At 48.5% G+C, this 27,533-nt stretch overlaps 1 protein-coding gene across 8 annotated transcripts; it reads right to left on the bottom strand.

The window, feature by feature from the left end:
* Positions 1–507: 507 nt before the first annotated feature.
* On the bottom strand, positions 508–6,123 carry LOC105055371 (uncharacterized). 8 transcript variants are annotated; one of them, XM_073246960.1, is made up of 8 exons: positions 5,845–6,117; positions 5,527–5,668; positions 4,981–5,077; positions 4,345–4,486; positions 3,334–3,435; positions 3,140–3,233; positions 2,340–2,517; positions 508–1,143 (listed from the first exon to the last, which is right to left on the bottom strand). In XM_073246960.1, the coding sequence occupies exons 4-8, from the start codon at positions 4,363–4,365 to the stop codon at positions 1,077–1,079; spliced, it is 462 nt and encodes a 153-aa protein (XP_073103061.1). In that variant the 5' UTR covers positions 4,366–4,486; positions 4,981–5,077; positions 5,527–5,668; positions 5,845–6,117; the 3' UTR covers positions 508–1,076. The 8 variants fall into 8 exon arrangements, with proteins under 8 accessions (XP_073103061.1, XP_073103059.1, XP_073103058.1 ...); XM_073246958.1 differs by having other exon boundaries at positions 4,345–4,411; positions 5,527–5,673; positions 5,845–6,116; XM_073246957.1 differs by having other exon boundaries at positions 4,345–4,411; positions 5,845–6,116.
* Positions 6,124–27,533: the final 21,410 nt, after the last annotated feature.

Genomic DNA, 27,533 nt, shown 5'->3' with positions numbered 1-27,533 from the left:
TGAGGATCGGTGCATAAACATATCATTTTCCAAAAATAAGTGATTGTGACAAGTTTTGACAAAATACCATGCAATTAAACAACTTTGGGAGTCATACTCTGTTTGATATACGTAGTGCAAAATGAAAAGCAAAGAGAAAAAAAGAAAGAAAGGCACCACTAATAAGGAGGCCTAAAATGTTCTATATTTCATCAAAGTTACTTTATTAATTAAAAGTCTAACTCTTTCAGTGCAGAGGCAGGACCAAATCCTAGAAATCTGACCCAGAATTTTGGAGCACCCCTCTGTCTTCCCATGATCCTCCTTTTCTTTTCCTGTGCCACGCACTAGGATCCCGTAAAGCAAAAGCTAGGTCTGTTATCAGGATTAAAATTTCTATCTTGCTCCGACCTGTTCGCAGGGCAGAGCAGTTTTTAAGCTGGAGAGATGCAGCACTGATCTTTCATCCATGTATACAGTTGAGAAGGTAAAAAACAAAAAATAAGCAATCATTTCAAAAGCCTTGGATCACCAATAATTATGTGAATTACGTAAATCTCCCACACTATAACATTTACGTAAGTCTTCACATGATCATATCTCCAAACTGTAGCCGAATCATAAAACATCACCACCCAAAAGCACAAGTCACCAGACCAATTATTGTACCTTGGTATTCACTAAACATAGCAAAAGATATCCATAGAGGGAAAAATAACTGGAAGCAAGAAGACAGCCGTTCAGGAATGAACATGGCAACGCACTCGAACAGTATCATTGTGGGGCAGTGCAATGAAGGCAAGCTCTGAAGATATTCAAGACAATTCACTGCTTCATGGTACTGAGTTTTAGATTTTACAGTTGGGATTCAGCAGTTAGATCTTACAACACAGTACAGAGCGATGCAGTTCCTTCTCTATATGCTTCTACTAATTGCTCGTTGCTCGTTTGCAGAGATAAAGTAAAGCGCAGGGACAAAAGAATCATAACCTCCTCTGCAGGTAGTTAATAGTTGTATCTGCTGTGCTGCTCCCCAACAAAACCTTTATAAAGGTAAGTAGCTGAGCTGTTCTCTCACCCAACCTTCAAAACTGCAGTTAAGGTCCACCTCTTCGGTTAATGGCAAGCGTGAAATATATCAGAATCATAGACCCCATGCTAGACCTGTAAGACAATTTCAGCAATTAAATAACCAAAACCAAATGGCTTGTTTCTCATACATGAATCAAGAAGAGGATGATTATTGGGTGATCATATATTCTTCTTATGTCTTTACGGAGGGGCCTCAGAATTCAAACTATCCAAACTTCAAATTCTGTTAGATATCAACAGCTCTCAGTGAACAAAGCAAATAAAAATCATGTATCGGTGTCAGTAGCATAAATAACATAAATGTGTGCTTCGGCAATTTGAGTTGCACATCTTCTACCCTCAGAAAAGAAGATGGGACCATGGGGTGCCAGTATTGTTAATGGAGCTCAACCAAGGGGACCACAATGGCAGTAGAATCGCCACAAGTAAATACTAACTAGATGCAGTGTCGCAATCAAGTTATATTTCTCTTGGTTCATGTAATGCACCTTAGCATGTGGTTCTTCGGATTTATATGAAAAGTAATGACCATGGGGGCCATCGCCTCAAGGGACCACGAGTAGATGGACAGCAGAAATGATGTCAGCCACTTATCTACCGAATTCCCTTCAAGTAATAATGTTGTGAAGAGTTTGTAAGTATGATAGTATTCACGAGGATGGTGATGTGACATTGCAGGTGATGCCATGAGTCATAGTCATTAAGTAATAGGGACACTTTTAAGGGTGCATTTAATGATCACACCTTCATACAATCACACATATAACAATACAATGTTCTCCAACTATTACACCTTTATCCCTTTTTTCTTAACTTAGTCTGGAAACTTGGGGCATTTAGGTTATTTGCCTGGTGTATCATACCAAGATGAAGATCTTTGTAGGTCTGGGAATTAAAATTTGTAAGTCCACACAGGCCATAGGGACTGGAGCATGGAAGCACAACTGATGCCTGCTGGGGGTGATCATCACAACATGGATAGTCTAAGGTTTGTTAAGTTCATCAACCATTCATCCTGGATTTATTAAGTTCAATTGTCCAATCAAATCATTATACTCAAGACACCAGTTCCCAAACACAAATAAACCATGGTTAGAAAATTTATTCTAAGCAATAATGTGGGTAAAGGATCCATGAGTTGAATAGATGAACTAGAACAGCAATAGAAACCGGTCTCCACAATAAATAAAAGGCCCACAGTGAGTTGATAAATCTGAATTGCCATGACAACCTTTGCACATAATAGGAAGAGTCTTAATGGCACTTACATGGTTGCAAAGAAGAGAAGAATTTTCCTTGGGTGGATGGTCGTTAAGCGATTGAATCTCTTATACCTTCCTTCTCCAGAATCTGCGAGAACAGGGCTATTAGCTGCAAATGGTGCAGCTACAAGAGCTCTGTTTGGTACCAAGGGCTGCTTCAACTGCTCCAGCTGAGAAGGCACCACTGCAGAAGTGAAAGGTAACAAGTAAAAACCTTGGACAGCATTGATACTGTTTGATGGTCACATGCCTTGGCTAAAACATCGAATTCAAAGTGATCTCTTTATGGAAATGCATAATTAAATCTGGATGGTTGGGGGTAATTGAGGAATGAAGATACACATACATACGAATAGATATGTATACCAGGTTTGTGTTATAAGATATCTAACATGTTAGTTAAGGTCTTTTTGATTTGCAGACCAGACCTCAATTTATGTGAGCTCACCAAGATGAAGTGACCCATCAGATATATGCAGTAAGATTTGCAACCTGGTTACTTAGAACATTTCAAGCTTAAGTGCATGATAGATGAAGAATGTTCACACTCGAAATTGGTTTGTCAGGCAAGTTATTGGTTGAGGACCCCGACACATGACAGGAGGTCTTGAAAGGGCCATCATCTGGGAAATATAGGTGCTGCTGGCACCAAGATCATGTGCATTGGAACAACGTAACTTAGCAGGAATATACTATACAAGGAAAAAGATACACCACCCACCTTTTCCATGCTAATAGCATGAGTCCAACAATGATAGAAATATTCAAGAGAAACAACACTTGTGGAAAAAAAAATGAACTTGTACCTTTAACTATAAGCTTTTTTGATGCATCATCTGTTTCTTGCTCCTCACCTGCTCGCCTCTCCATGCGGTAGGAACCCTTACGAGAAAGAGCCTTCTGCAGATCAATCCCAGCAAAATATACCAGCGTTGGATATAAATTCTTTCTTATGGTAACTAAGACGTCGATGGGCTAATATCAAAAAGGAACCACTCACAGTCATTTTTGGACTTCCAGTGCAGCATTTATCAGGCGGCTGTGTGAGACTTTCAATATCCAAAACTACACTTCCTGCTTTATCCATGGCTGTAATATGGCTCTGTGAAACATGAAGGCATATTCAAAAGATTACCCCAAAAAGGAAAGTGTTAAGGTACTACAAAACTTTGCAATGGTAACTAGTAGTAAATAAATATGCCCATTTGCTACTCTCAGAATCAATGATCCAGAATCCAGCTTGTTTTCTTTCAATCTGACGTAATATATTCCCAAATGGAAAGCTTCACCCAACCTATCTTGTCAATACCATCATAGAACCTCTTTAGATTGTTCCGGCATGTTTTTAGATCCCATTAATCCAAATTGTGGTGTAACATTAATTGACAGCACAAGACCAAACCATCATGACCAGTGCTAAAAAGGGCAGCCTAGTACATAAGGCTCCCACCCTTGTGAGGTTTGGGGAGGGTCAAATATATGCAGCCTTATCCTGCATGCAGAGAGATTGTTCCGTATTTTGAACACATAACCTCCAGGTCACAATGGAGCAATCTCGCCATTGCACCAAAGCTAATCCTCCACCAATTGTAATATCCTTAACAGCCAGAAACTTCTACTTAAAGTGCCACAAGCCCGTAACCACTTCAAAGTCTATCTAATAACTCGCTCCTGCATTTGTTCCATAAGTGTTCTTTTTCTAGTCTTTTGAGAGATATACTTCCCTATATTACACCAGAATCTTTTTGATGCTCCTTCATTCTCTGCTAATTCAGATAACTAAGCCTCTATCACTTTCTCCTTACTATTGTTCCCCTTTTGTTTCTATTATTGCAGTCCTTTCCAGCTATATCCGTCCTTATCCACATCAACATCATATTTATAACAATCTCATAGCCTATAATTTGTCATGTTAATATTTAAAACATCAATTCAAGAAATTTACCGGCCATAAAGAAATCATAAATGAATCATTTGAATTGGGTCCTATAAGTACAGTTTTTATTCTTACCTGCATTAAAACCTCATCCATTTTCCGAGTTACAAGTAAAAGTTCCCAGGACTGGAGTCCACGCCAACTGCCACCAAATATGAACAGTTGGATTGAAAGGCTTTGACATAAAAAAGAGCTTCAAAAAGAATATATAAGCAGCCTGGCAAGAGGCACAAATATTACTTGTCTATTAAAACAACTCATCCATTAAAGTTCCTATATCCCAAAGTATAGATCAAATAATGCAATGACTCATTATATTTGCCAAATTAATATAGATCAAATAATCCAATGACTCATTATATTTGCCAAATTAATGAGATAACATTGTTGACTGATATTTCTGGGTCCATCACTAGAAGAAGCCTATCAATCCAAATCAATTAATCAATCACATAAATGTAAAGAAAAATACATATTAGTACCACTGGAGGGCCTAGGTCATCTAGAATATATTGCTATTTGGTGTAGCCCACCAATGACATCCATCAATAATTAAGAGAACTTCATGAGATTAAAGTGAAAGCTATAAGGCTTTATCTGTTAAACATCATGATCAAATTAAGCTGGTCCATTTTGTGTTGTCAAATCCATCCAGCTTTGTTGAATATCTTGAAAGAGGGATAAGGACAGGAACAGATGAGATCGATATACCTCCAAACTTATTCTCTTTCACAAATTTTACAGAGTTTCAGAAAAAATTGGCCGCAATTCCTCCACCATCCGGAACCCCATCCTCCGCTTCAAAGCTCTGTAACATTTATAAAAATAAAAATAAAAAAAGAAGAAGCAGAAGAAAAGAAAAGAAAAATCCATCATTCGGATAAAAAAGATATTAGAAAGAAAATGTTTTACAAAAGTAGATGACAATGAGATAGATGACGAAGATCCAACAAAGCGGGGGAGGATAAAAAACGGAAAAAGGAGAAAAAAGCATGGAGAAAAACCTTGGATTCTTTCTATCCATTATTGGGAAAAATGAAAAAAAAAAAAAAAAAACAGCACTAGCAGAGAATCATCTAAAACAATCGGGAAAAAAAAAAGATTTATTTTTCCCATCAAATTTCTTTGGAGATTTTCTCGTAGAAAATAAATGAGGGAAGAAAAAAGCCTCCTTTTTTATAATAGAATACAGATTGCAGCAAGGAAATATATCGGAAAAAAATGACGGAGAGAAGAAGAACGTCCGAATGTTTGTACCTGAGCGAGGGTAGAGACCGAGGAGACAGAGGGAAGGTTGGGCGGATTCCTTCATTAATCTTAGAAGGATAGCAAGGAGAGCGCAGAGAGAAGAGAGAGAAGATGGCAAATGGCAATCAAAGCTCCCCAGAAATCGAAGTCTCTTCACTTTTTTATTACGAAAAAACGATTTTTTATTTAAAAACCAGCGGATTCCCAACGAACCACATTTCTCTTCTTTTCTTAGGAATCTTAAGCTAAAAATCATACTTTTTGCCATCAAAAAGAATCTTAAGCTAAAAATCCTAAAAAAATTTATCTGTTCAATAAAAATCATACCTTTTCTTCTCAAAGAAACTAGATCGGCTGACGCAATAGAATCGGACCAAAATGGAAGAACCGAAGACGAAGGAATAGCCGTTGGATACGAATTTTTTCCTTTAATCTGTTTCGTGAGCGTTCCTTTCTCCAGATTGGCGACACAGGTCCCGGGCTTTGGCTTCACGGGGGCGGGAGTTGGGGGGAGAAAGAGAGAGAGAGAGCGAGCGAGTGAGCGCGAGCGCCTGAGATTTGGACAGAGCACTGCAGCCCAGAGGTCAGGTGTCTCTTTCTCTGTTATAAAGGACCCTCTCTCTCTCTCTCTCTCTAGTCTCTCTCCTCTTGACAATTATATATGGAAGAATTATGTTGAGAATAGATTGGAATATTGGATTGCCCTGGCTTCAACTTAAATTTTGGATTAGACATGTGTTTTGTGTTTTGGCCCAATATGTGAGCTTGTTCTCCAACTAAAAATAGGGAAAAGGTTAAAAAATCAAAATCATATGAGAATTGCCAAAATTAACCCATCTTGACAGCTTATAATGACAGAAACTTCAATGAAAGGTAGGTTGTTGGTGGTTGGGTAATTTGAATTTAGGTTAGGTTGGGTCAAGCTGTGGTTGTGTGCACTCCAACCAATATACAGTAAAAAGTTGTGCTTGTGGCTAGGTCTTAGTCTTGCACAACTTGCAGGTTGGTCCCCTTCAAGGATTCCAACTTAGAATCAACCAATCCTTTCAATCAATCAACATGTATGAAAGGCAAATATAATATGTAACAACAAAAATATTCTTGCAAAAGCCAACCCACTCTAATATTGATACTAGTATGTGGCACGAATTGTGGAAATATGTCATTGACTAGAGTGTATCTAGCCCTCCAAACCCATGCACTTTTTCCATTCTTGGACCTTCTTGTCCCTCATCCATTTTATGTATCAAGCATAAGATCAACTATTCTAATTCTTCTCTTAATATTTATTTATTTATATTGATATGTTCTTGTATGAATAAATTTTATTCAAGTTAAAAAATATTTTCATAAAATTATCAAATATAATTTTAATATTTATTTTATAAAATTTATTTTTAATTAAAATAAAATAATGGCTATTGCAGATGCCATATTCTAGTGATAACTTGTTCTCCATATGTTCTTTATTCCAATTATAAGTCCAAGTAAAATCAAGTTCACCTACACTAAGAGACCCACCAATCCATGATTTATGGGTTGGTAAATGATTCAATTTCTTTATACTAATTATTTATCGTATAAACTTATTTGGAAAGTCGATATGAAAGAGAGATAAGATGCAAAAATTAATAAAAAAACAGGCAATTAGAGTTCACACCATTGATTGTCATGAGAATGCTCAAGGATGCAAACTCTAGCACGTAGAGATCCCACTTTGCAGGTGGATCCCATAGAATTTTCTCTTTTTGGAATAAATAATCTTTGAGATCCACTTGTGTAAGATTTCTTGTATATTAAATCATTTCACCATGTAGAACATTTGGAATTTTATCTTAAAGATGTAAATAATTTGGTGCTTTACGTGACCCCATAAAGGCCACACTTGCCCTTGTGGGTTGGGTGGGTAACACATGAAACAAACAATAGCAAGGACAACCCTAAACACTTTGTTAAAATTTAGAGCATTGTCGGTGAGAACTGGTGGGTCTTTTTTTTTTATTTGGCAATTAGAACAGGCTTGTCTTTGCCGGAGGCATCCGGCCTACCTGCCAACAATGACAATAAAAAGCATAAACCCACGACTCACCTACCTCTACGATCAACCTCAGCTCTGCAGCTTCTTCTCTTGAAACCAAATTTTTCTATTTTGACTCAGAGTTTTCTCTCACACCAACCATGGTGAGGTGTCAAGGAGCCGGCTCAAATCTAGCTCAAACACAGTTCATTTTGTAAAAGAAAGGCGCATTGAGCCAGCGTATTTAATCTCGAGCTGAGTTTAAGCTATTCACGAACAATTGACTTAATGTCTAGTGAAAATGCAAGATTATTTGAGACTTCCATTTATCTAATTCGAGATAATAATGTTGATCATATTTCAAAATTGTAGCTATAATATATTCTATTCTGTATAATTTATAGTAATATAATAAAATAATTATTACATGATTATAATATTATTATTTATGTTATGTGATGATAAAAATTATTTATATTATTTATATTAGCATTTCAAACTATTTTAAGCTAATTCAAGCGAAGCTTGAGTGAGCTAAGTCTCACTCTGGCTTGACTCTTTTTTAACTAGACAAGTCGTACTCAAGCTAACTCATTTACCAGCCTAAAATGGAGTGAATGGAAAGAATTTTTTTTTTGGAGACAAACATAAGCTTGGAAGATAAAATGAACCTTAGCTTCCTTACATGCACAGTTTGCGAATAAGACAGCAGACAAGCAGCATTTAGAGGTACCAAATGTGATTATAAAACCAGTGGACCACATTAGCTCTGGGAATCCATAGGACCTGCAAGCCTTGCACGGTAGAAGACTGGTAGATCATTGGATGCTTCAAATAAGTGGAACGGAGTTTTGGCTTATTCTGGATCATTTAGGCTCTTTGACGTGGGTAGCCTGGAATCCAAATACTTGAGCAAATTATGTATAAATAAATAGTTTCTGCTGGCTCCAAATCATTTGGGTCCTGCGGCTCAGTTGTTTCAAGCTCATAAGACGAACTTTGACCTTATCTTCATGTATCCACCTGTGCCCCTGACCCTAAAGCATGGTAATCTGTCCTTTTTTCAGTGGAATAACTGTTGAAAGAGAAATAATTAGCCCCCACATGTGGGTGGAGTTTAAATCTAATTAGTAACATTCAATGACTGTGTCCTTCTCTTCATAAGACCTCCACACCAGTATTAGTTAGCATAAATAAATAAATAAAATAAAATAAAAAGAAGCAGCAGTAGCAATAGCAGCTAATCACTCAGCCTCTGAGGCGTGGCATGTTGTGATAATTTGCAGACACAAAAGGTAAATTAAGCATTATCACAAGCCCGGGAACACCTGGTCTCAAAATTAGCTAGCATGCATCCTACAGTGTGTTTGTTATATAATGTAACTATTTGGGTTTTTTTAGAAATAAGCATGCTTTGCCTTTTTGTTAAATTGAGTAAGAATAACAATAAGCAATTCTCAAACTATTTTTCAGATGCTACACAATACCCCCTTCTTTTATTATTTTGTATTCTTTTTGATATGTTTTAAAGTATGGTTTCCACTTTCCAAAATTGTCTTAGGCCTCCCCCTATAAAACATGGTTATGTATTTATACATGTATACTTCCATACTATGTATAATTGTATTTACGTGCAAATAAAAACTAGTATATTTATGCATACAAATTTATCTGTATAAATATTTTAATATACGGATAATCCATATGTTAATGGGATGTGACTATAGTTTTAACTGATCGTTGGCCTATCACGACGCTTCTTTATCCAGACTTGGGACTAGTTACATACAGAATATAAATGAAACTAATTTGAGATATGGTTGATGCACATGCTTATGCATTCCATGGACTAATATAGTTGGCCTCAGAAACTATATATTTTTCCATTTTCATCAGCTATGCATATTTTCATCATTACTAAGATGTTCTTGCTTGGTAGTAGCTTAAGAACATCATAAGTTTGCATGATAATTCAAATTTGATGCAGGATATATTCGGTTGAAATATATGTGAAATGGTGTTTGGTTTTCCCTATTTTTATAATACATCTGCCATTGGTTTGGGTTGGATTAGATGGTTCGTATCCATCACAAACAAAGCTGACATTTTCAAAACTAGCTTCAACGTAAAGTCTAAGCACACAATGGCCCTATACAGCCCATGATAGCCTAACAAGTTGCCCCTGATTGGGTTCTACCTAACCAAACTCAAATTACCTCCAAATCTTGGGTCCTTGAGTTATCCTTCAACTCGGACAGAAACAGGATCGGATACCATTATATTTATATATATATTTATTTTATCCGATAAATATTATTGGGTGGATGTTTGGCCAGGATACCACCTCCCAAGATCTTTTCAGTACCACGCGATGCAGCAGGAAGAAAGAAGAAATAAAACAAAAGGAAAACAATCAAAATACGTGGATCAGCCACAAAAGGATTCGCCTCCACGGGACATGCAAACTTCACCATGAAAAAGAAATTTTACAAGAGGAGACCTCACCCTCAACCCTTGTACACCCAATTCTCTCTCACCTGAAGTTCCCCTCACAAAAGCTCTCTCTCTCTTGGAAAACCCCCTGAACCCCTGAAGTGCCTGACGACCGCTGTCCAGGAGCCATGCTCCTTCTCTCACAGCAACGCTTCTGCCTCTCTCTTCTCTTGGATTCCGTACGGGCTTCGTACGGTGCAAATCCAAACCACTGCTTCCTCTGTTCGTCACAGGGTCCTTTTAAAGGGTTAAAGAGAGTTTAAACCTAATTAGATTAGGTTTAAGAGTCCTAAACAAGCCAAATCACGTCCCAGACCGTCGGATCAAGACCGGGAGCCACCTGGGCCCTTCAATCGCGCTCTGGCCCACGGAATAGTGCCGTGGACCGTGAGAAACGCGTGGGAAACGCCTACACGATCCACAGGCCCAGCTGTGGACCGCCCGGTCCACGGTGGATCGGGGCAAAGGGGCCAGCAGGCCGCCTGGGCCTGGAACGGCACGTGCGCGCGGGCCTGGGCTGCGCCTGCGCACGGGCCCGCGCGGGGCTGGGCCACGCGCCCGCCTGGGTCGCGCATCCCGCGCGGGCCTGGGTCGCGCGTCCCGCACGCCGCCGCCTGCGGCTGCGCTGCTGCCGCCCGCCGTCAGTCGCCGGTGGTCCTCCACCGCCTCGAATATTGTACCGACTTCAAAAGCTCGTATCTCCTCTATTCGAGCTCCGTTTCAGGTTATCTTGGTCTCGTTGGACTCCATTTTTCGCCGCGAACCTCGCTGTGGGCTCAATGTGGACTGAATCTCGAGATGTCAAATCCTAACAATCTCCACCTCGACTCGATATTCGGCCTCCTCCAAACTCTGAGAGCTTCTGGATCTCCTCGCCTCCATGCCCTGGGGCAATCGCCTGCTGATCATGGATGGACAAACATGGGAGTCGAGCCAGGCTGCTCGATCCCATCTCCGTCGTATGCTGTGCTCCTCCTGACCTGAGATCTGCTCGGGGCATCGTCCTGCGGCAATAGGAATCTCACCTTGCGACGTCGCCTCTCATCCTCCCGAGTCTCCTGTCTCGTGCCCGATCCGCCTCCTGGGGCTCCACCTCGCTCTGGGTTCCACCTGGCTCCCGAAGCTCCACCTCGCACTGGGCTCCCCGCTAGGTAATAATGTCCTCTGCTCTCCTTTTTTCCCTCTAGCACAATCCTATTGCCACGTAGCACCCTCAGGATTCCTCCATCGGCTACCGTCCTGTAGCCTCTCGAATCCAGTCTGTTAAGTGAGATAAGATTTTGCCTAAAATCGGATATGTATCGGACCTCCCCCAATCTCCTCACTGCACCATCATGTGTCCTCCAGTTAACCGTCCCAATGCCTCTGATCGCACAACTCGATCCATCCGGCAGATATACAGTGCCCTCACTGTTCTCTAGGGAGTCAAACTGTTCCTCTCTGCAACACACATGATAGGGGCATGCAGAATCTAATATCCACTGCTGGGAAGAAGTAGATACCTCGTCAGATATCTCCAGGACATCTTCATCTGAATCGCTGCCGGCCGTCGCTACAGCAGCCACCATCCGATTTTTCAGTTGAGGGCAATCTCTGGCTAGATACCCCAACTCCTCACACCGGTAACACTTGGTTTTGCTCAAGCCCCTCCTGGACTTAAACCGCCCTCGTTGCGATCTTCTGTCGCTCCGTCTACCGCCTCCTGCTCCTCCAGAAGCCACCAAAGCTGAGCTACCGCCACCTGAGCTCGAAGCTGGGTTCTCCCTCCTGAGAACCTCATTCTGAAGTATCGCCACGGTGATCTCGTCCATTTTGATAGTGCTCTTCCCCACTAGAAGAGCAGTCACCAAGGACTCGTACGAAGGGGGAAGCGACGCCAGCAAAACCAGCGCCCTGGTCTTCTCCTTAACGTTCTCGCCAACGCTAAGAAGGTCGGTAAGGATCTTCTGGAAGTGGCTGAGATGCTCCTGCACGCTCTGTCCCTCAGTCATCCACAGTTGGTAAGACTGCCTCCAAAGGAAAAGAGTGTTGGTGAGAGACTTCGCCATGTACAACTCCTCGAGCTTCGACCACAGCACCATCGGGAAAGTCTCGCTCAGCACATGGATCACCATCTCATCCGCTAGGTACATGCGGATGGTACTCACCGCCTGCATCTATAGCCGTTTCCAATCCTGCACCTCCATGGTGGTCGGCTTCTCATCGCACAAGAGAGCATCGATCAACCCCTGTTGGATGAGCACGTCTTTCACCCTTGCCTGCCACAAGGAGAAATTGCTCTTATCATCAAATTTGTTGATCTTCATCTTGATTGTTCATGTTGGTGCAAAAATCCGCTTGCGCCGGAGAAGCTGGAGTCGGAGAAGCCGCGGTCGCCGCCGGGACCTGCAAGGGAAGTCTAAACCGGAGGTGGGGTTGCTCCGGCAAGACCCTCCGACGCTCAAGTCAGTTCTCTGCCTCAACAAGAATGGAGTGCTCGAACGGAGAATTTAGCAGAGTTTTGAGATAAGGAAAATGAGCTTAAAGAATAACGTATCTGGGTCCCCCTTTTATAGGCGGAGGAGGCAACGGATTGATGGCGACGTTTGTAACCGCCTGGTAGTGGGCCGCCCATGGTCAGGGAAATTGATTGCGAAAGATAGTGGGGTAGACCCGTGGCTATCGTCATAGCCCGCCACGTAGGGCCTGTTGCAAGTAGTGGAGCGGCGTCCGTTGCCGCTAGTTGTCAGCGAGTAGTGGGATCGTGCAGCACCTGCCGCAGGGAATGGAGCAGCATCGTGGCCGTTGACACAGCCTGTCAGAGAGTAATGGGTCCGCCGTAGGGGGCGATGGAGCCGCACGGAATCCACTACAAGAAGTGGAACAGGATCATGGTTGTTATTGTGATCTGCCAAGGGGCGCGGATCTGTTGATCGAGGCTCGGCAGTGGTCGAAGTTTGGCCTTTGTAGGAGTCCGGGAGGGGTCCTCCTTTCGGTTGAGGTCGTGGGTGGAGTCCGGCTCCAGCAGCTGATACTGAGGGCGGAGCCCGGCTCCCGTAGGAGTCCGGGCGAAGCTGTCCTGCTGTCGATGGCGGAGTCCGGCTCCCGTAGGAGTCCGGGCGAAGCCGTCCTGCTGTCGATGGCGGAGCCCGGCTCCTGTAGGAGTCCGGGCGAAGCCGTCCTGCTATCGATGACGGAGCCCGGCTCCCGTAGGAGTCCGGGCGAAGCCGTTCTGCTGTCGATGACGGAGCCCGGCTCCCATAGGAGTCCGGGCGAAGCCGTTCTGCTGTCGATGACGAAGCCCGGCTCCCATAGGAGTCCGGGCGAAGCTGTTCTGCTGTCGATGACGGAGCCCGGCTCCCATAGGAGTCCGGGCGAAGCCGTTCTGCTGTCGATGACGGAGCCCGGCTCCCATAGGAGTCCGGGCGAAGCCGTTCTGCTGTCGATGACGGAGCCCGGCTCCCGTAGGAGTCCGGGCGAAGCTGTCCTACTGTCGATGGTGGAGCCCGGCTACCGTAGGAGTCCGGGCGAAGCCGTCCTGCTATCGATGGCGGAGCCCGGCTCCCTTAGGAGTCCGGGCGAAGCCGTCCTGCTATCGATGGCGGAGCCCGGCTCCCGTAGGAGTCCGGGCGAAGCTGTCCTGCTGTCGATGACGGAGCCCGGCTCCCGTAGGAGTCCGGGCGAAGCTGTCCTGCTGTAGATGGCGGAGCCCGGCTCCCGTAGGAGTCTGGGCGAAGCCGTCCTGCTGTCGATGGCGGCTGTGGGTATTTTATACCCAACAGTTCCTATCTTCTTCATCTTCAGTCTTGCTCACCACCACTGCAATCTGCGTCCTTGTACCGCCTTGCTCTGATATCACTTGTTGGGTGGATGTCTGGCCAGGACACCACCTCCCAAAATTTTTTCAGTACCACGCAATGCAGCAGGAAGAAAGAAGAAACAAAACAAAAGGAAAACAATCAAAATACGTGGATCAGCCACAAAAGGGCTCGCCTCCACGGGGCATGCAAACTTCACTATGAAAAAGAAATTTTACAAGAGGCGACCTCACCCTCAATCTTTGTACACCCAATTCTCTCTCACCTGAAGTTTCCCTCACAAAAGCTCTCTCCCTCTTGGAAGACCCCCTGAACCCCTGAAGTGCCTGGCGACTACTGTCCAGAAGCCCTGTTCCTTCTCTCACAGCAACGCTTCCGCCTCTCTCTTCTCTTGGATTCCGTACAGACTTCGTACGGCGCAAATCCGAACCACTGCTTCCTCTGTTCGTCACATAGCCCTTTTAAAGGGTTAAAGAGAGTTTAAACCTAATTAGATTAGGTTTAAGAGTGCTAAACAAGCCAAATCACGTCCCAGATCGTCGGATCAAGATCGGGAGCCACCTGGGCCCTTCGATCGTTCTTCGGTCCACAGAATAGTGCCGTGGATCGTGAGAAATGCGTGGGAAATGCCCATGCGGTCCACAGGCCCAGCCGTGGACCGCCCGATCCACGATGGACCGGGGCCAAGGGGCCAGCAGGCCGCCTGGGCCTGGGTCGGCCCGTGCGCGCGGGCCTGGGCCGCGCCTGCGCGCGGGCCCGAGCACCTGCCTGGGTCGCGCATCCCGTGCGGGCCTGGGTCGCGCGCCGCTGCCGCCCGCCGCCGATCGCTGGTGGTCCTCCGCCGCCTCGAATATCGTGCCGACTTCAAAAGCTCGTATCTCCTCCATTCGAGCTTCGTTTCAGGTGATCTTGATCTCGTTGGACTCCGTTTTTCGCCGCGAACCTCGCTGTGCGCTCAATGTGGGCTGAATCTCGAGGCGTCAAATCCTAACAAATATAAATATGAATACGATATCATTCAGATGCAAAAATTTATATCAAAATTTATTGTAAATGAATATAGATATAATTCGGGTATCAGAGGAATGCATATTGTTACGGATATATGTTAGATAATTAAATTTTATAATTATAAAATTAAAAATATTATTAAGTAGATGATAAATTAATAACATATTTATATAATTATATATTTTTTAAAAAAATTAATAAATATTATATAAAATTATGTAGGGTTACAAGTAAATTTGGATATTCGGATATGGATCGCATAGTTATCTTTTTTTTTTTTTTAACAAATATAAATATGGATATAAATATTAATAAAATTTTTAAATTTTTATTTATATTTAAATTGATTCAAATATAAAAATAATTTCGAATAAATATTGATCATACTACTTTCATCCGTCACCATCAGGCTGAAGTTACCAATCTGCACCTCAAGTCCCGGGTCTTTGGTCCGGGCCTGCCTCCCTAACTTCCTTGGAAGTTGCATTGCTGTGGCATCGAGATGCCAAAGCATGAGAACGTGGTTGACGTGAGGATCAAAGTCGTGCCGTGATGGGGAGCAGCATCTCTGCTAGCGTTCACATGTTTGGGGTCCATCGGTCGCACGGTCACTCGGCTGATGCACCTCGACGCATAAACCGGTTCGTAGCATTGTGAGAATTTCAAAATACTGCTGGTGAGGAAAGTATAGCCGTCCAGATTCCAGTTCTATCAGCCTTTTAACTCCACAGGTCAAGAACAGTAGGGTTGGGGCTGTATCGGCGCGGAAGAACGATTCTCTTACTCGAGATTATAATTGAAGCAGTTGCATTTGTCTGCCATGATAATTGGGTGGTCAAGAAGGGATAAGTTCTTATTTTTCAGGACATTTGGAAGCTGACAAGGGAGAGCTTGTCATTCTTTGTGAGGATGGGACCAGCTTGAGAAAAAAAATGGTTAGATTAGCTCAATAATTACGATGAGTTGCTTAAACAATTTCAATCAAATTTTTTCACGATGAAAGAATAGACGATTATTATTTACATCAAAGCGCATGAATATTTTGATCCGTTAAAAATTGAACAGGTAAAAAAATTTTCCGTTCCGTTATATATTTCATCAACATAATTTGCTAGTCTCGGATCACTTGCTTTCATCATTTTGCTATGCAAATCATTAAGATTAATGGTTGCAGTCATTTTAAGACATGGTTGCAATCTTGTTGGGCGTTTCGTCGAACTCCCTCTACTCTGGTTCCTTGTAGTGCAAGCGATGATGGTATTCCACCGGGCAATGGTGTACTTCATCATGCCACCAAGATTGACTAGGATTCGAGAGGCAGCAACCGGCATAAGCGAGGATGTCGAGGAAGCACGGCGAAAAAGAGAGTGATGGGATAAATGAACGAGAATGGAGGAGGAGAAACGAGGGTGACCGGTTTTGATTCCAAGACACGCAGAAGATGGCGTAACCTGATAGAAGAAGGGAATAAGGAAGTGAAAGCGGCCAGGTTTCGGATTTCGATTGGACGATTTAGTAAAGAATAGGTGAGTGTACAGGATTTTGTTGTGATTTGGATTTTATTATAATGATAAAATCGCATTCCGCATTTTTGCGTGTTTAGATAATGGATAAAAACTAAAAGAATTAATCACAAGAAAAATTCTGAATTAAATTTTAATTTGATACAATTAAATCATCAAATTTTTAAAAAAATTTTAATTCGGATTTCGATTGTTGCGGCCAATCCCCTCGTCGCCTGGTCGCCGGGAACAAGCGCCTGCAAAAGAAAGTCCACGCTGACCGGAGGTGGCTCCGGCGGGACCCTCCGACGATCAAGTCAGAGAGGAGACTGGGCAACAGTGAAAAAGAGACAAAGAGCTCTACGAGAGAGAGAGGGAGAGCTTGAGGGTTTTTCGGAAGGGACCTCTAGCACTGTTGCCTTCCCCGATTTATAGTAGGAGGTGGTATGGCCTCGCCGTCGGTGATGTAGACAACTGGAGAGTTGTCATATCGTCGGAGATTGTCACGTCGTTGACAAAGCTGACAGGTCCTAGGAATTAATTCTCGTCCTTAGCAGGACAGCGCCCCAGGCTTCCCGGCAGGACAATACCCCCTGGCGTTCGTACGGCGTTTACTTGATGGGACTGCAGCCCACGCCGCTCATTCAGCGTCTAGGAGGGCCTGCAGAGGTGGGACGTCAGCCGTCCAAACCGATGGCGAGTCAGCGGTGTCCCACCCGATAGAAAGTCGGTGATCGGGGGTCGGCTCTCAGGCGATCGGAGGCGACGTAGGCTCGTTAGGCCGATCCGCTCCGGTCGGGGCACAATCAGTAGTCGGTGTCGCCCACCGTCAGTTGGGCGGAGTTGGTCGGTCGGATGAAGTCGGTCGGCCGGATGGAGTCGGTCGGTCGGATGGAGTCGGTCGGTATATCCCAACAATTGCCCCCCCCACTCCTGAGCCTGAGGTCGCATTGGCCCGCATCTCCACGCGAGTGAGACGTTGGGCGAAAGGAGTGGATTCTTTACTGCGTCCTGGCCCGAGTTTGCTGATCTCACCGACGGACGGTCCGGGCAAGTTGATGTCAGGTGTCTCGTTGTTCGATGACGTGACGTCAGACAATCCGATGTCAGACGATCGAGTGTCGGACGATCCGGTGTCAGATGATCGGGTGCCGGACGATTCGGTGTCAGGCGATCGAGTGCCGGACGATCCGGTGTCAGGCGACCGGGTGCCGGATGATCCGGTGTCAGGCGATCGGGTGTCCGACGCCTTTTGGGGAACGCAAACCGTCATCTGGCGCCGATTTTGGGAGCGCGGGCCGCTGCCAAGCGTCCCATCGGGGATGCGAATCAGCACGGGTGATTTAATTCCGAACCGCGGCCCTTCCGTCACGCGTCAGAGGTTGTTGGGCCGACGTCCTTCGCATTAATGAAGGCAACGTGGCCCTTCCGGGATGGGTGCGCCGAACCGCCGGACCGAAAGAGGGCCCGGATGCTGCCACATGTCGCCCAACCGAGAAGTCTCGGTCGGTGCGGCGACATCCCGACCGTCGAACAGTCCTATATATATGGGGCCACTTGTACTCGAAGCTTCATTTCTGACGGTTTTGCTGTGGAGACTCTGCCCAAACGGTCTCTCCGTCGTCGCCGGCAGCTGCCCCCACCCCCACTCTCGTAAGGGTTCGTCCGGGGTTCGTGCCCCCTTCTGCTTTGTTCTTGCTTTCCTTAAAACCCTTTCTTTTCCTTCTCCTTCTTCTTCGGTCTTGTCTTCTTTTTGGTTCTGGTGTCATGGCTAGAACCTCACCTTAGGAGGCTCGGTCGGAAAACCTGATCGATGACCTTCGGTCGACTCCGGAAGTTGAGATTTCCTCGCTTTCGGGGTCGAATGTTGATCGGCTTCGGGATCAGTATCATATCCCGGAGCAGTTCCGACTTTCCGCCCCAGGAGTCGGGGGTCGGGTTAACAACCCGCCCGTGGGCCAGGTGGCATTGTACATCGAGGACCTCCAGACTGGTCTTCGGCTTCCGATTCCGGAGTTCGTTCGGAATCTGCTAGATTATTACGGACTCTGTCCGACGCAACTGGCATCGAACTCGGATCGGCTGATAATCAGCTTCACCCTGTTGTGTCAGCTCCTGCCGACCAACCCTCGGATTTCTCTCTTCCGGGCATTTTTTATCCTCCGACCCCACCCTAAGGCCCGAGGGTGGTGGCTCTTCAACCCCCGGAAGGGTCTTTCCTTCGTCACTGGCCTTCCATCGTCCATCCACAGGTGGAAGAACTAATTTTTCTTTGTTTCCTCTTCTTCTCCCTGGGGCTTCCCTTCTCACTGGGGCATGCCTCGAACCGAGGCAAACGAGAACAGCCGAGTAGAGGCGGACGACTGGGAGGACTTCCACCGACTCAAGGACATGTCGGTCCCGAAGCAGAGGGAGCTTGTTACCGAACAAGCCCTCTATGATGCTGGCCTGAGCCTGGTCCCCCGTCTAGGTATCGCCCGATTCATCAGTTGTCTTTTTATTTGGCATTTGTTCTCGAGCATATACTGATCCTCTTATCGGAATCGCAGGGACACCGCCGAGGATGAGGCCAACCGACGCTGAAATCAGACAATATGCGGTGAGGAAGAGGCCGGCGTCCGGGGTCGGGCCCTCACGACCGTCGAAGAAATCCTCAACAGCGGCGCTGACCGTCGCAGCGTCGGCGACCGATCAGTCAGAGCTGGTGATTGCACTTTCGGCTCCGACGGTGCAACTGGAGGAGCAGCCGGCAGAGGAAGCGGTTGAAGGAACGTCGGCGGCTTCGTCGATGAGAGTGGTGTCGGATGCCGTTCGGGAACCCGAACGTCATCCGATGGCGTCTGCAGCTGCAACGGGGGGGTGCTCAGTCAAGCTCGAGCATCCCCTCCTTACCTGATCTACGGGCTGGGACAGCCGATCGGGGGAAAGCCCCGATGGCCCCCGTCGATGACCCAAGGTCGGGAAGTCGCATCGCGTCACTTGGCGCTCAGGCCCCCGAAGGTGCGTCGGCCCTGGTCGACCACAACTTGGCCAGGAGGCTATGCCAGGGGATCCTCCTCCCAGCCGACGTGGAGGTCCTGAAGTCTCGGTAGGTGACCGAGATGCTATCTTCATTCTACCCGACCATGGTCGGGGTAAGTTCCACTTCGTCTCTTTCCTTCTTACTATTTTCATTATTTCGCTTTCCTGACGTAGCGTCCACGTTTGCAGCTGATTTATACCATGTCCGAACTTGAGGTCGGGTACCGAAGGTTCGAGAACGTCCGGGCGGCCTGGAACGACAGGGCGACGGTCGCCGAAGCCGACAAGGCGGTGCTGGTCGAACACCTAAAGCAGTCGACCGACCGGAAGGTGAGGCTGGAAGATGAGGTCTCTCGCCTCGGGTCCGAACTCAAGTCGGCCCGAAAGGAAGCCAAGCGCAAGGGTCGGACTGCGCACCGTCTGCGACGCGAACGGGACGGCGTCGCCGCCGAGCTCGAGGCCGAACGTGAGCAGCTCCGGATCAACCTGGAGAATCTCGCCAAGGCTGAGGAGGACTTGTCGATTGCCCAGGCCGATGCTGACATAGCGAAGGCAGAGGCTGAGTCGGCGAAGGGCTCTCTCGATCGGGTGGAAGCGGAGGCGAGGTCGGCGAAGGAGTCACTGAGTCGGGCGGTGGACGACTTCCGTGGCTCCGACAGGTATCGGGAGGAGCTGCTGGAGATCGGCTTTGCATCGTACCGGGTGGGGTACGAAGACGGTTGGGACGCAGTCTAAGTCCTGTACTCGGAGCTGGACCTTAGCGGTATCATTCCACCGGGGGCCGAGGACCAAGCTACGGAGGAGATGGCCGACCCGTCGTTGGGAGACGCCGCTGCGGTGGGAGAGGCTGCCCCGGGGTAGATCGCCGAAGGAGAGATGACCCTGACTCGTGACCAGGCTCCGACCCATGATCCGACGCCGACCGTCGACCCGGCATCGACTGTCGATCTAGCGCCGACTGTCGATCCAGCGCCGTCCGTCGACCCAGTGCCGATCATTGTGGATACACAAGTCATCCCCGAGCATTCATCAGTCGAAGAGATTGACTCCGAAGGATGATCGCGGCCTTATCTTCCTTTGTTGTTTTTTGTTTTTCTTTGCGCACCTGTAACCGGGCTTCGATCCGATTTTGTAGACTTAAATGGACTTAAGGAATTTTTAATTTCCTTTTCGACTTCTTTTTCTTGCCTGTCAGGATGTACTTGTAGTCGTGGGGTCATAAGGTTGGAGAGTCGCAGTCCCGACGTACCGCATTAGGACACTCAACGACATCCCAAGTTGTTAAAAGAGATAGTCGGTAGTATGCCATAGGGTAAGCAAGACGAACTCCGACCATTAACCGCCCGACCTAGGACCCGAACCGAACGCCCATCGTTAGGTTGTAAACCGGACGCCAGAGTCGAACATACGTCATCTTGGTATGAGTCGGGGGTCGACCGACTTTCGGGCACGAGTCCATTGAGTCAGTCGTGCCAGAGGAGTCGGAGGTCGTTTGTGGGGACGAAGGTCGACCGACCTTCGGGCGCACCCCGATGACCCCAATGTCGTCCGATGGGATCGATCGGATTGCGACTGACACATCGTCATACGACGTCGACGTGTTTGGTCGAAAAAGCGATGGTAAGTCGAGTTCCTACTACCCAGTCTTAGGTCGGGTACTTGCGTCGCGCCGTGTGATAAACGGTGGCAAGCCGAATATCCTTCGATCGGTGTCGACCTGGTCGGTAAGTCGCGAATGCGACGTCGGTTGCGTTGGCGCTTTGCCTATCCCGATCGAAGCAGGGTCGGCAAGTTGGCCGATCGTTCCGCTCGATCGTTTTGGCTGAGAGATTCAAATGCCGAAGGAGTGCAACTCCCGTTGTCGCGGATGCGCCGGTCCTTTAAGCGTCCAATGCACCGTTGGTGACCGGCCTAACGGCCCTCAGTGGAACGTTAAGTCCAAGTTGGGACATCGGGGACTCACATCCCTTGGTAAGCGCCGAACAACAGTCGAAGAGTCGAAGTTCCAGACTCCGAAGTTTAAAACTGAGGTCGCATTCCAAGCGAGGGGGATACAGAGTTCACTGATAGTACATCCTCAGATTGTCGGCGTTCCAAGTCCGTGGGATGGCCGTCCCTTCTAGGGTCTCCAATCGGTAAGCTCTCGGTCCGTAGGTGTCGGCTACCCTGTAGGGTCCCTCCCAGTTTGGGGACAACTTTCCCCGATCCAAGGGTTTCGAGACCTCCACCTTTCTCAAGACCAGATCTCCAGGCCAGAAAAGCTTCGGCTTCACCCTGGCGTTGTAATATCGGACCACCTTTTATCGGTAGGAAGCCATACGAAGTTGTGCCTCATGTCGGAGCTCAGGTAAGAGGTCCAGGTCGGCTCTCCGACACTCAGAGTTGTCCGGCTCTCGATACTGCTCAACCCTGATCGATGGTAACCCGATCTCCAGCGGGATCATGGCCTCCGATCCATAGGCCAAGCTGAAAGGCGATTCCCCGATCGGGACTCGGGGTGTCATCTGGTACGCCCACAGGATGGAGTTCAGCTCCTCGACCCAGAGGCCCTTGGCTTCATTCAGTCGGATTTTGAGCCCATTCAGTATGGTCTGATTGGTCACCTCGACCTCGCCGTTGGATTGTGGATGCCCGATCGAGGTCAGTCGGTGCGTGATTTGAAATCTTGCACAGAAGTCTCTGAAGTCCTGGTTGTCGAACTGTCGCCCATTGTCGGTAACGATGGTGTTTGGCAGTCCGAACCGAAAAATGATGGACTTCCATATGAAGTCCTCCATCTTCCGCTCAGTGATTTGTGCTAAGGGTTCGGCCTCTATCCACTTAGTAAAGTAGTCGATCGCGACGACGATGAATTTTCGTTGTCCGAATGCCGGAGGAAAATATCCGAGTATGTCGATTCTCCAATAGGCGAAGGGCCACGGGGCGACGACCGGAGCAAGTTAGCTGGCGGGTCGGTGCAGTATGTTGGCATACCTTTGGCATGGTTCGCACCTCCGAACCAACTCGGCGGCGTCCTTCTTCATAGTGGGCCAGTAGTAGCCCTGTCGCAGGACTTTGTAGGCTAAGGACTTGCCTCCCAAGTGATCGCCACAGATTCCTTCATGTACTTCCCTGAGGGCATAGTCCGCGTCGGTCGGCCCCAGGCACTTCAGCAGGGAAAGGGAGAACGACCTTTTGTATAGTCGGCCGTCGATCATTACATATTGGGAAGCTGCCCACCGGAGTCGCTTGGCTTTCGCAGGGTCTTCGGGGGTAGTTCCGTCGGTCAGGTACTGAGCGATTGGGTCCATCCAGCTCGGCCCCGTCGCCAATTGCAGCACCTCTTCGACCTGGTCGACGCTCGACCGTTCAAGACTTTCCACGAACGTCCGGCCCAAGGTGCCATAGTCGGATGTCGCGAGTCTGGAGAGCACGTCGGCCCGAGCATTTTTCACCCTGGGGATGTGGGAGATCTCGAAGTACTGGGAGGGCGCTACGAGATCTTTTACTTTTTGGCGGTATTTGGCCATGGTCGGATCCCGCATTTCGAACTCGCCTCTGATTTGCCCAACGATCAGTTGGGAGTTGGAGAAGACTTTGAGTCGGTCGACCCCGAGCTCCCATGCCAATTTCAAGCCCGCGACGAGCGCCTCATACTCGGCCTGATTGTTGGAGGCCTTGAAGTCGAACCGGAGGGCATGCTCGGTAACCACTCCTTCCGAGTTGGTGAGCAGAAAACTGGCCCCGCTTCCTTGAGCGTTGGAAGCTCCGTCGATGTGCAACACCCAGGCCGAATCGGGGTCACAGTCGGAGGTCCCGACCTCCACGGGGCTCCCCTCCCCCGACGGTAGGTCAGTCGTCGGGCATTCGACGATGAAGTCGGTCAGAACCTGAGCTTTGAGAGTAGGTCACGGTCGGTATTGGATGTCGAATTCGCTCTGTCTCACAGCCCACTTCGCCAGCGGTCCCGATGTGTCAGGGTGGTGCATGATGGCTCTCAGAGGTTGGTCGGTGAGGACCACGATAGCGTGTGCCTGGAAGTACGGACGGAGTCGCTGCGCTGAAATGACCAGAGCGAAAATTATTTTCTCTGCCTTCGAGTACCGAATCTCAGCTTCGTGAAGCACTTTGCTGACATAATATATTGGTTGGTGAACTCGGTTCTCGTTCTCTCGGACGAGCACCGAACTAACTGCCTCCGAGGAGGTAGCCAGGTAAAGATACAGGATCTCTCCGATCTCTGGTCTTACCAGGAGCGACGGAGAAGCTAGGTATTTCTTCAATTTTTTGAAGGCTTGTCGGCACTCGTCCGGCCAGGAGAAATGCTTGGCTTGTCGCAGGATTTTGAAGAACGGGAGACATCTCTCAGCTGACCGAGAAATGAATCGGTTGAGCGCGATGATCCTTCCGTTGAGCCGCTACACCTCCTTCTTGGTGTCTGGATGTCGCATATCGACGATGGCCTTGATCTTCTCAGGGTTGGCCTCGATTCTCCGTTGCGAAATGAGGGACCCAAGGAACTTCCCCGAGGTCACTTCGAAGGCGCACTTAGTCGGGTTCAGCTTCATTTGGTGTCGTCGTAGAGTGCGGAAGGTTTTCTCGAGATCCCGCACATGATCCGAAATTTGCGGACTTTTCACCAGCATGTCGTCGACATACACTTCCATGTTGCGCCCGATCTGGTCTTTAAAGATCTTGTTGACTAGTCGTTGGTAGGTGGCGCCAGCGTTCTTCAGTCCGAAAGGCATTACTCTGTAGCAGTAGAGGCCTTTGGCGATCACAAAGGCGGTGTGTTCCTCATCTTCAGGCACCATCCCGATTTGGTTGTACCCTACGAAAGCATCCATGAAGCTGAGCAGTCGATAACCGGATGTCGCATCCACCATCTGGTCGATCTTCGAAAGTGAGAAGCTGTCCTTCAGATAGGCCCGATTCAAGTCGGTGTAGTCAATGCAAATCCTCCACTTTCCGTTGGCTTTTTTCACCATTACGACGTTGGCGAGCCAGTCGGGATAGGTGGTCTCCCTGATAAAGCCTACCTCGAGTAGCTTATCCACCTCCTCGTCAATGGCCTTCTGTCTTTCTGGAGCGAAAGACCTTTTCTTCTGCCTTACCGGCCTTATCGCTGGGTCGATGTTGAGTCGGTGGGTCATCGTCTCTGGGGGAATTTCTGGCATATCCGCCGCCGACCAGACGAATATGTCGGTATTTTCCTTTAGTAGCTCTGCCAAATGTCGTCGCTCGGGGTCGGGTAATTGAGACCCGACCCACACCTTTTGGTCGGGGTTTCCCGCTATCGCGATGGGAACGAGCTGTTCGGCCGACTCGCCCCGCTCTTCTTCTTCCCGTTGGTCCAGCTTGTCGACCGTCGGGGGGCCCCTCGATTCGTCGCTTCGAGCAGAGATCTGAAAGAATCGATGGGCGAGGTGTTATCTCCGCGCATCTCCCCGACGCCGTTTTTGGTCGGGAACCGAACCAGGGATGATACGTGGAAACTATCGCCTTGAGGGCGTTTAGTCCGGGTCTTCCAAGTATGGCATTGTAGGTCGAGGACACTTGGACGACCGCAAAAGTCAGGTGGACTGTGCTTTATCGTGGTTCGGCTCCAACCGTCACGGACAGGGTGACCTCTCCTTCCACCGCGACAGCGTCTCCAGCAAAGCCTATCAGGGGCGTAGAGACTCTCTTGAGTCGGTCAGCCGATAGTCGCATCTGGAAGAAGGCCGAGTAAAACAAAACGTTCATTAAACTTTCATTATCTACAAAATTTTTTTTTACATCGTAATTCGCTATTGTTGCTGAGACAACAACAGCGTCATCATGGGGGGTTTGGATGCCCCGAACATCTTCTTCTGTAAAAGTAATTGCATCGTCCGAGCGTGGCTTCTTCACCGGCTCCCCTCCAGCAGACGTTCCCGGGCCTAGCCGTTCGGAAATCATATTGATGACCCCGGCCGTAGGTCGGTTATTAGTCGCTTCTTCAGTCGGCTGGGGTCGTCGGTCGGCAACTGGTTGGGTCGGCGGGTTCCTCCAAAATTTATCGAGATATCCCCGGCGGATGAGAGCTTCGATTTCATCCTTAAGTTGAATGCATTGCTCGATATTGTGGCCATGGCCCCGGTGGAATCGACAGTATTTTCGCCGGTCGAGGCCCTTTGCCTTCAAAGGCGGAGGCCGTCGCAGGTACTCTTCCCCTTCGATCTCCATCAAAATCTGCGCACGAGGAGCAGAGAGGGGAGTGTAGGAATCGTACCTGGGGCGTGTCGGCCTTGGGCTCCGCCGTCGGGGCGACCTCTGGTTCCGTCGTAGGGGTGAGACCCGACTGTCGGTCGGGGGCCTGCTAGGCACTACAGGGTCCCGACCCTTCCTCCGCTTCTCCTTCGGGCCTTTGGGCTCGGCCAGATGCCGGTCGGAAGCTCCCTCGTCCGCGTGCATGTACTTGTATGCGCGCTCCAGCAACTCAGCATACATTCGGAGGAGGGTTTTGTCCAGGGAGTAGGTGAACCAGGACGCCCTCAGCCCGCGCTTCATGGCCGAGACGGCCATGTCCTCATTGAGGTCCCGAACCTCGAGTCGCGCCACGAAGTGTCGGAGCATCTCATTTTCTCCTTGTTTAAGAGAGAAAAGGCTGTCCGATGTTCGGGGCGGCTTTCGGCTGGTGCTGAAGTGGACCACGAAAGAGTGCTCAAGCTGCCCAAAGGAGTGAATACTTTCCGATCGAAGATCGGAGTACCAGGCCCTGGTAGTTTTGCGTAGCGTGGCGGGGAAGCCGATGCAAAGGAGAGCGTCGGTTGCCCCTTGGATCATCATGAGAGTTCTATAGCTCTCCAGATGGTCGATTGGGTCGGTGGAGCCGTCGTAAGGCTCCACGTGCAGCATCTTGAACCGACTGGGGATCGGTTCGTCAAGGATGAGTCGAGAAAGAGGTTGGACGGTCTGGAAGTCAACATCGTTCGAGGACTTCTGTCCGTCCACCTGCAACTGGGCAAGCTGACGGTTGATCTCGTCGAACCTGCATTCGTAGTCGTCGATCCATCGGTGCTGGGAGATCCCAGGAGTGGAGTCTCCAGAGGAGTCCGAGAGAGAGGCGGACGACGTTCGCAGTCGCTTCTCCTTCCTTGCTCGTTCCAGCTGGGAAGGGGAGGGTCGTCGAGACCGACGGGCGTCACACCGTGGGCGCACCTCCTCCCGGTGGGAGCGGCTTGCCAGGGGCTCCGGAGAAGGCGATGGCGATCAGTGCGGGCGCCAGCGGCTGCTCCTGGAGGGTATCGGATGTGCCGCTGGTTGCTCGCCCGGTGAAGGCGGCAGCCGGATCGATTGTTGCTGAAGGCTTTTGACCGCGTCTGTCAGCACGGTCATCTGCCGAACTATTGCCGCGATCTGCGCCTCCGTGGTCACTGCGGGACGCGGAGAGCTGGGTTCCGCCATGGAGGGTGGAGGGGAGGCCTCTTCCCAGTGGGAAGAGCGCCTCGTCGATCCAGTGACCCTCGATCATTGAGCTCTTATCTTTGTCATCTCCAATTTCGTGGGGATAGTGTACCGTTACTCTCCCTACCTGGCGCGCCAATCTGTTGCGGCCAATCTCCTCGTCGCCTGGTCGCCGGGAACGAGCGCCTGCAAAAGAAAGTCTACGCTGACCGGAGGCGGCTCCGACGGGGACCCTCCGACGGTCAAGTCAGAGAGGAGACTGGGCAACAGTGAAAAGGAGACAAGGAGCTCTACGAGAGAGAGAGAGGGGGAGAGAGAGAGGGAGAGCTTGACGATTTTTCGGAAGGGACCTCTAGCACTGTTGCTTTCTCCGATTTATAGTAGGAGGTGGTATGGCCTTGCCGTCGGTGATGTAGACAACTGGAGAGTTGTCAAATCGTCGGAGGTTGTCACGTCATTGACAAAGCTGACAGGTCCTAGGAATTAATTCTCGTCCTTAGCAAGACAGCGCCCCAGGCTTCCCAGCAGGACAATGCCCCCTGGCATTCGTACGGCGTTTACTTGATGGGACTGCAGCCCACGCCGCTCATTCGGCGTCTAGGAGGGCCTGCAGAGGTGGGACGTCAGTCGTCCAAACTGATGGCGAGTCGGCGGTGTCCCACCCGATAGGAAGTGGGTGATCGGGGGTCGGCTCTCAGGCGATCAGAGGTGACGTAGGCTCGTTAGGCCGATCCGCTCCGGTCGGGGCACAATCGGTAGTCGCTGTCG

Source organism: Elaeis guineensis, chromosome 12 (genome assembly GCF_000442705.2).
Source record: "Elaeis guineensis isolate ETL-2024a chromosome 12, EG11, whole genome shotgun sequence".
Classification (NCBI taxonomy): domain Eukaryota; kingdom Viridiplantae; phylum Streptophyta; class Magnoliopsida; order Arecales; family Arecaceae; genus Elaeis; species Elaeis guineensis.
This window is presented reverse-complemented; position numbering and strand designations above follow the sequence as displayed.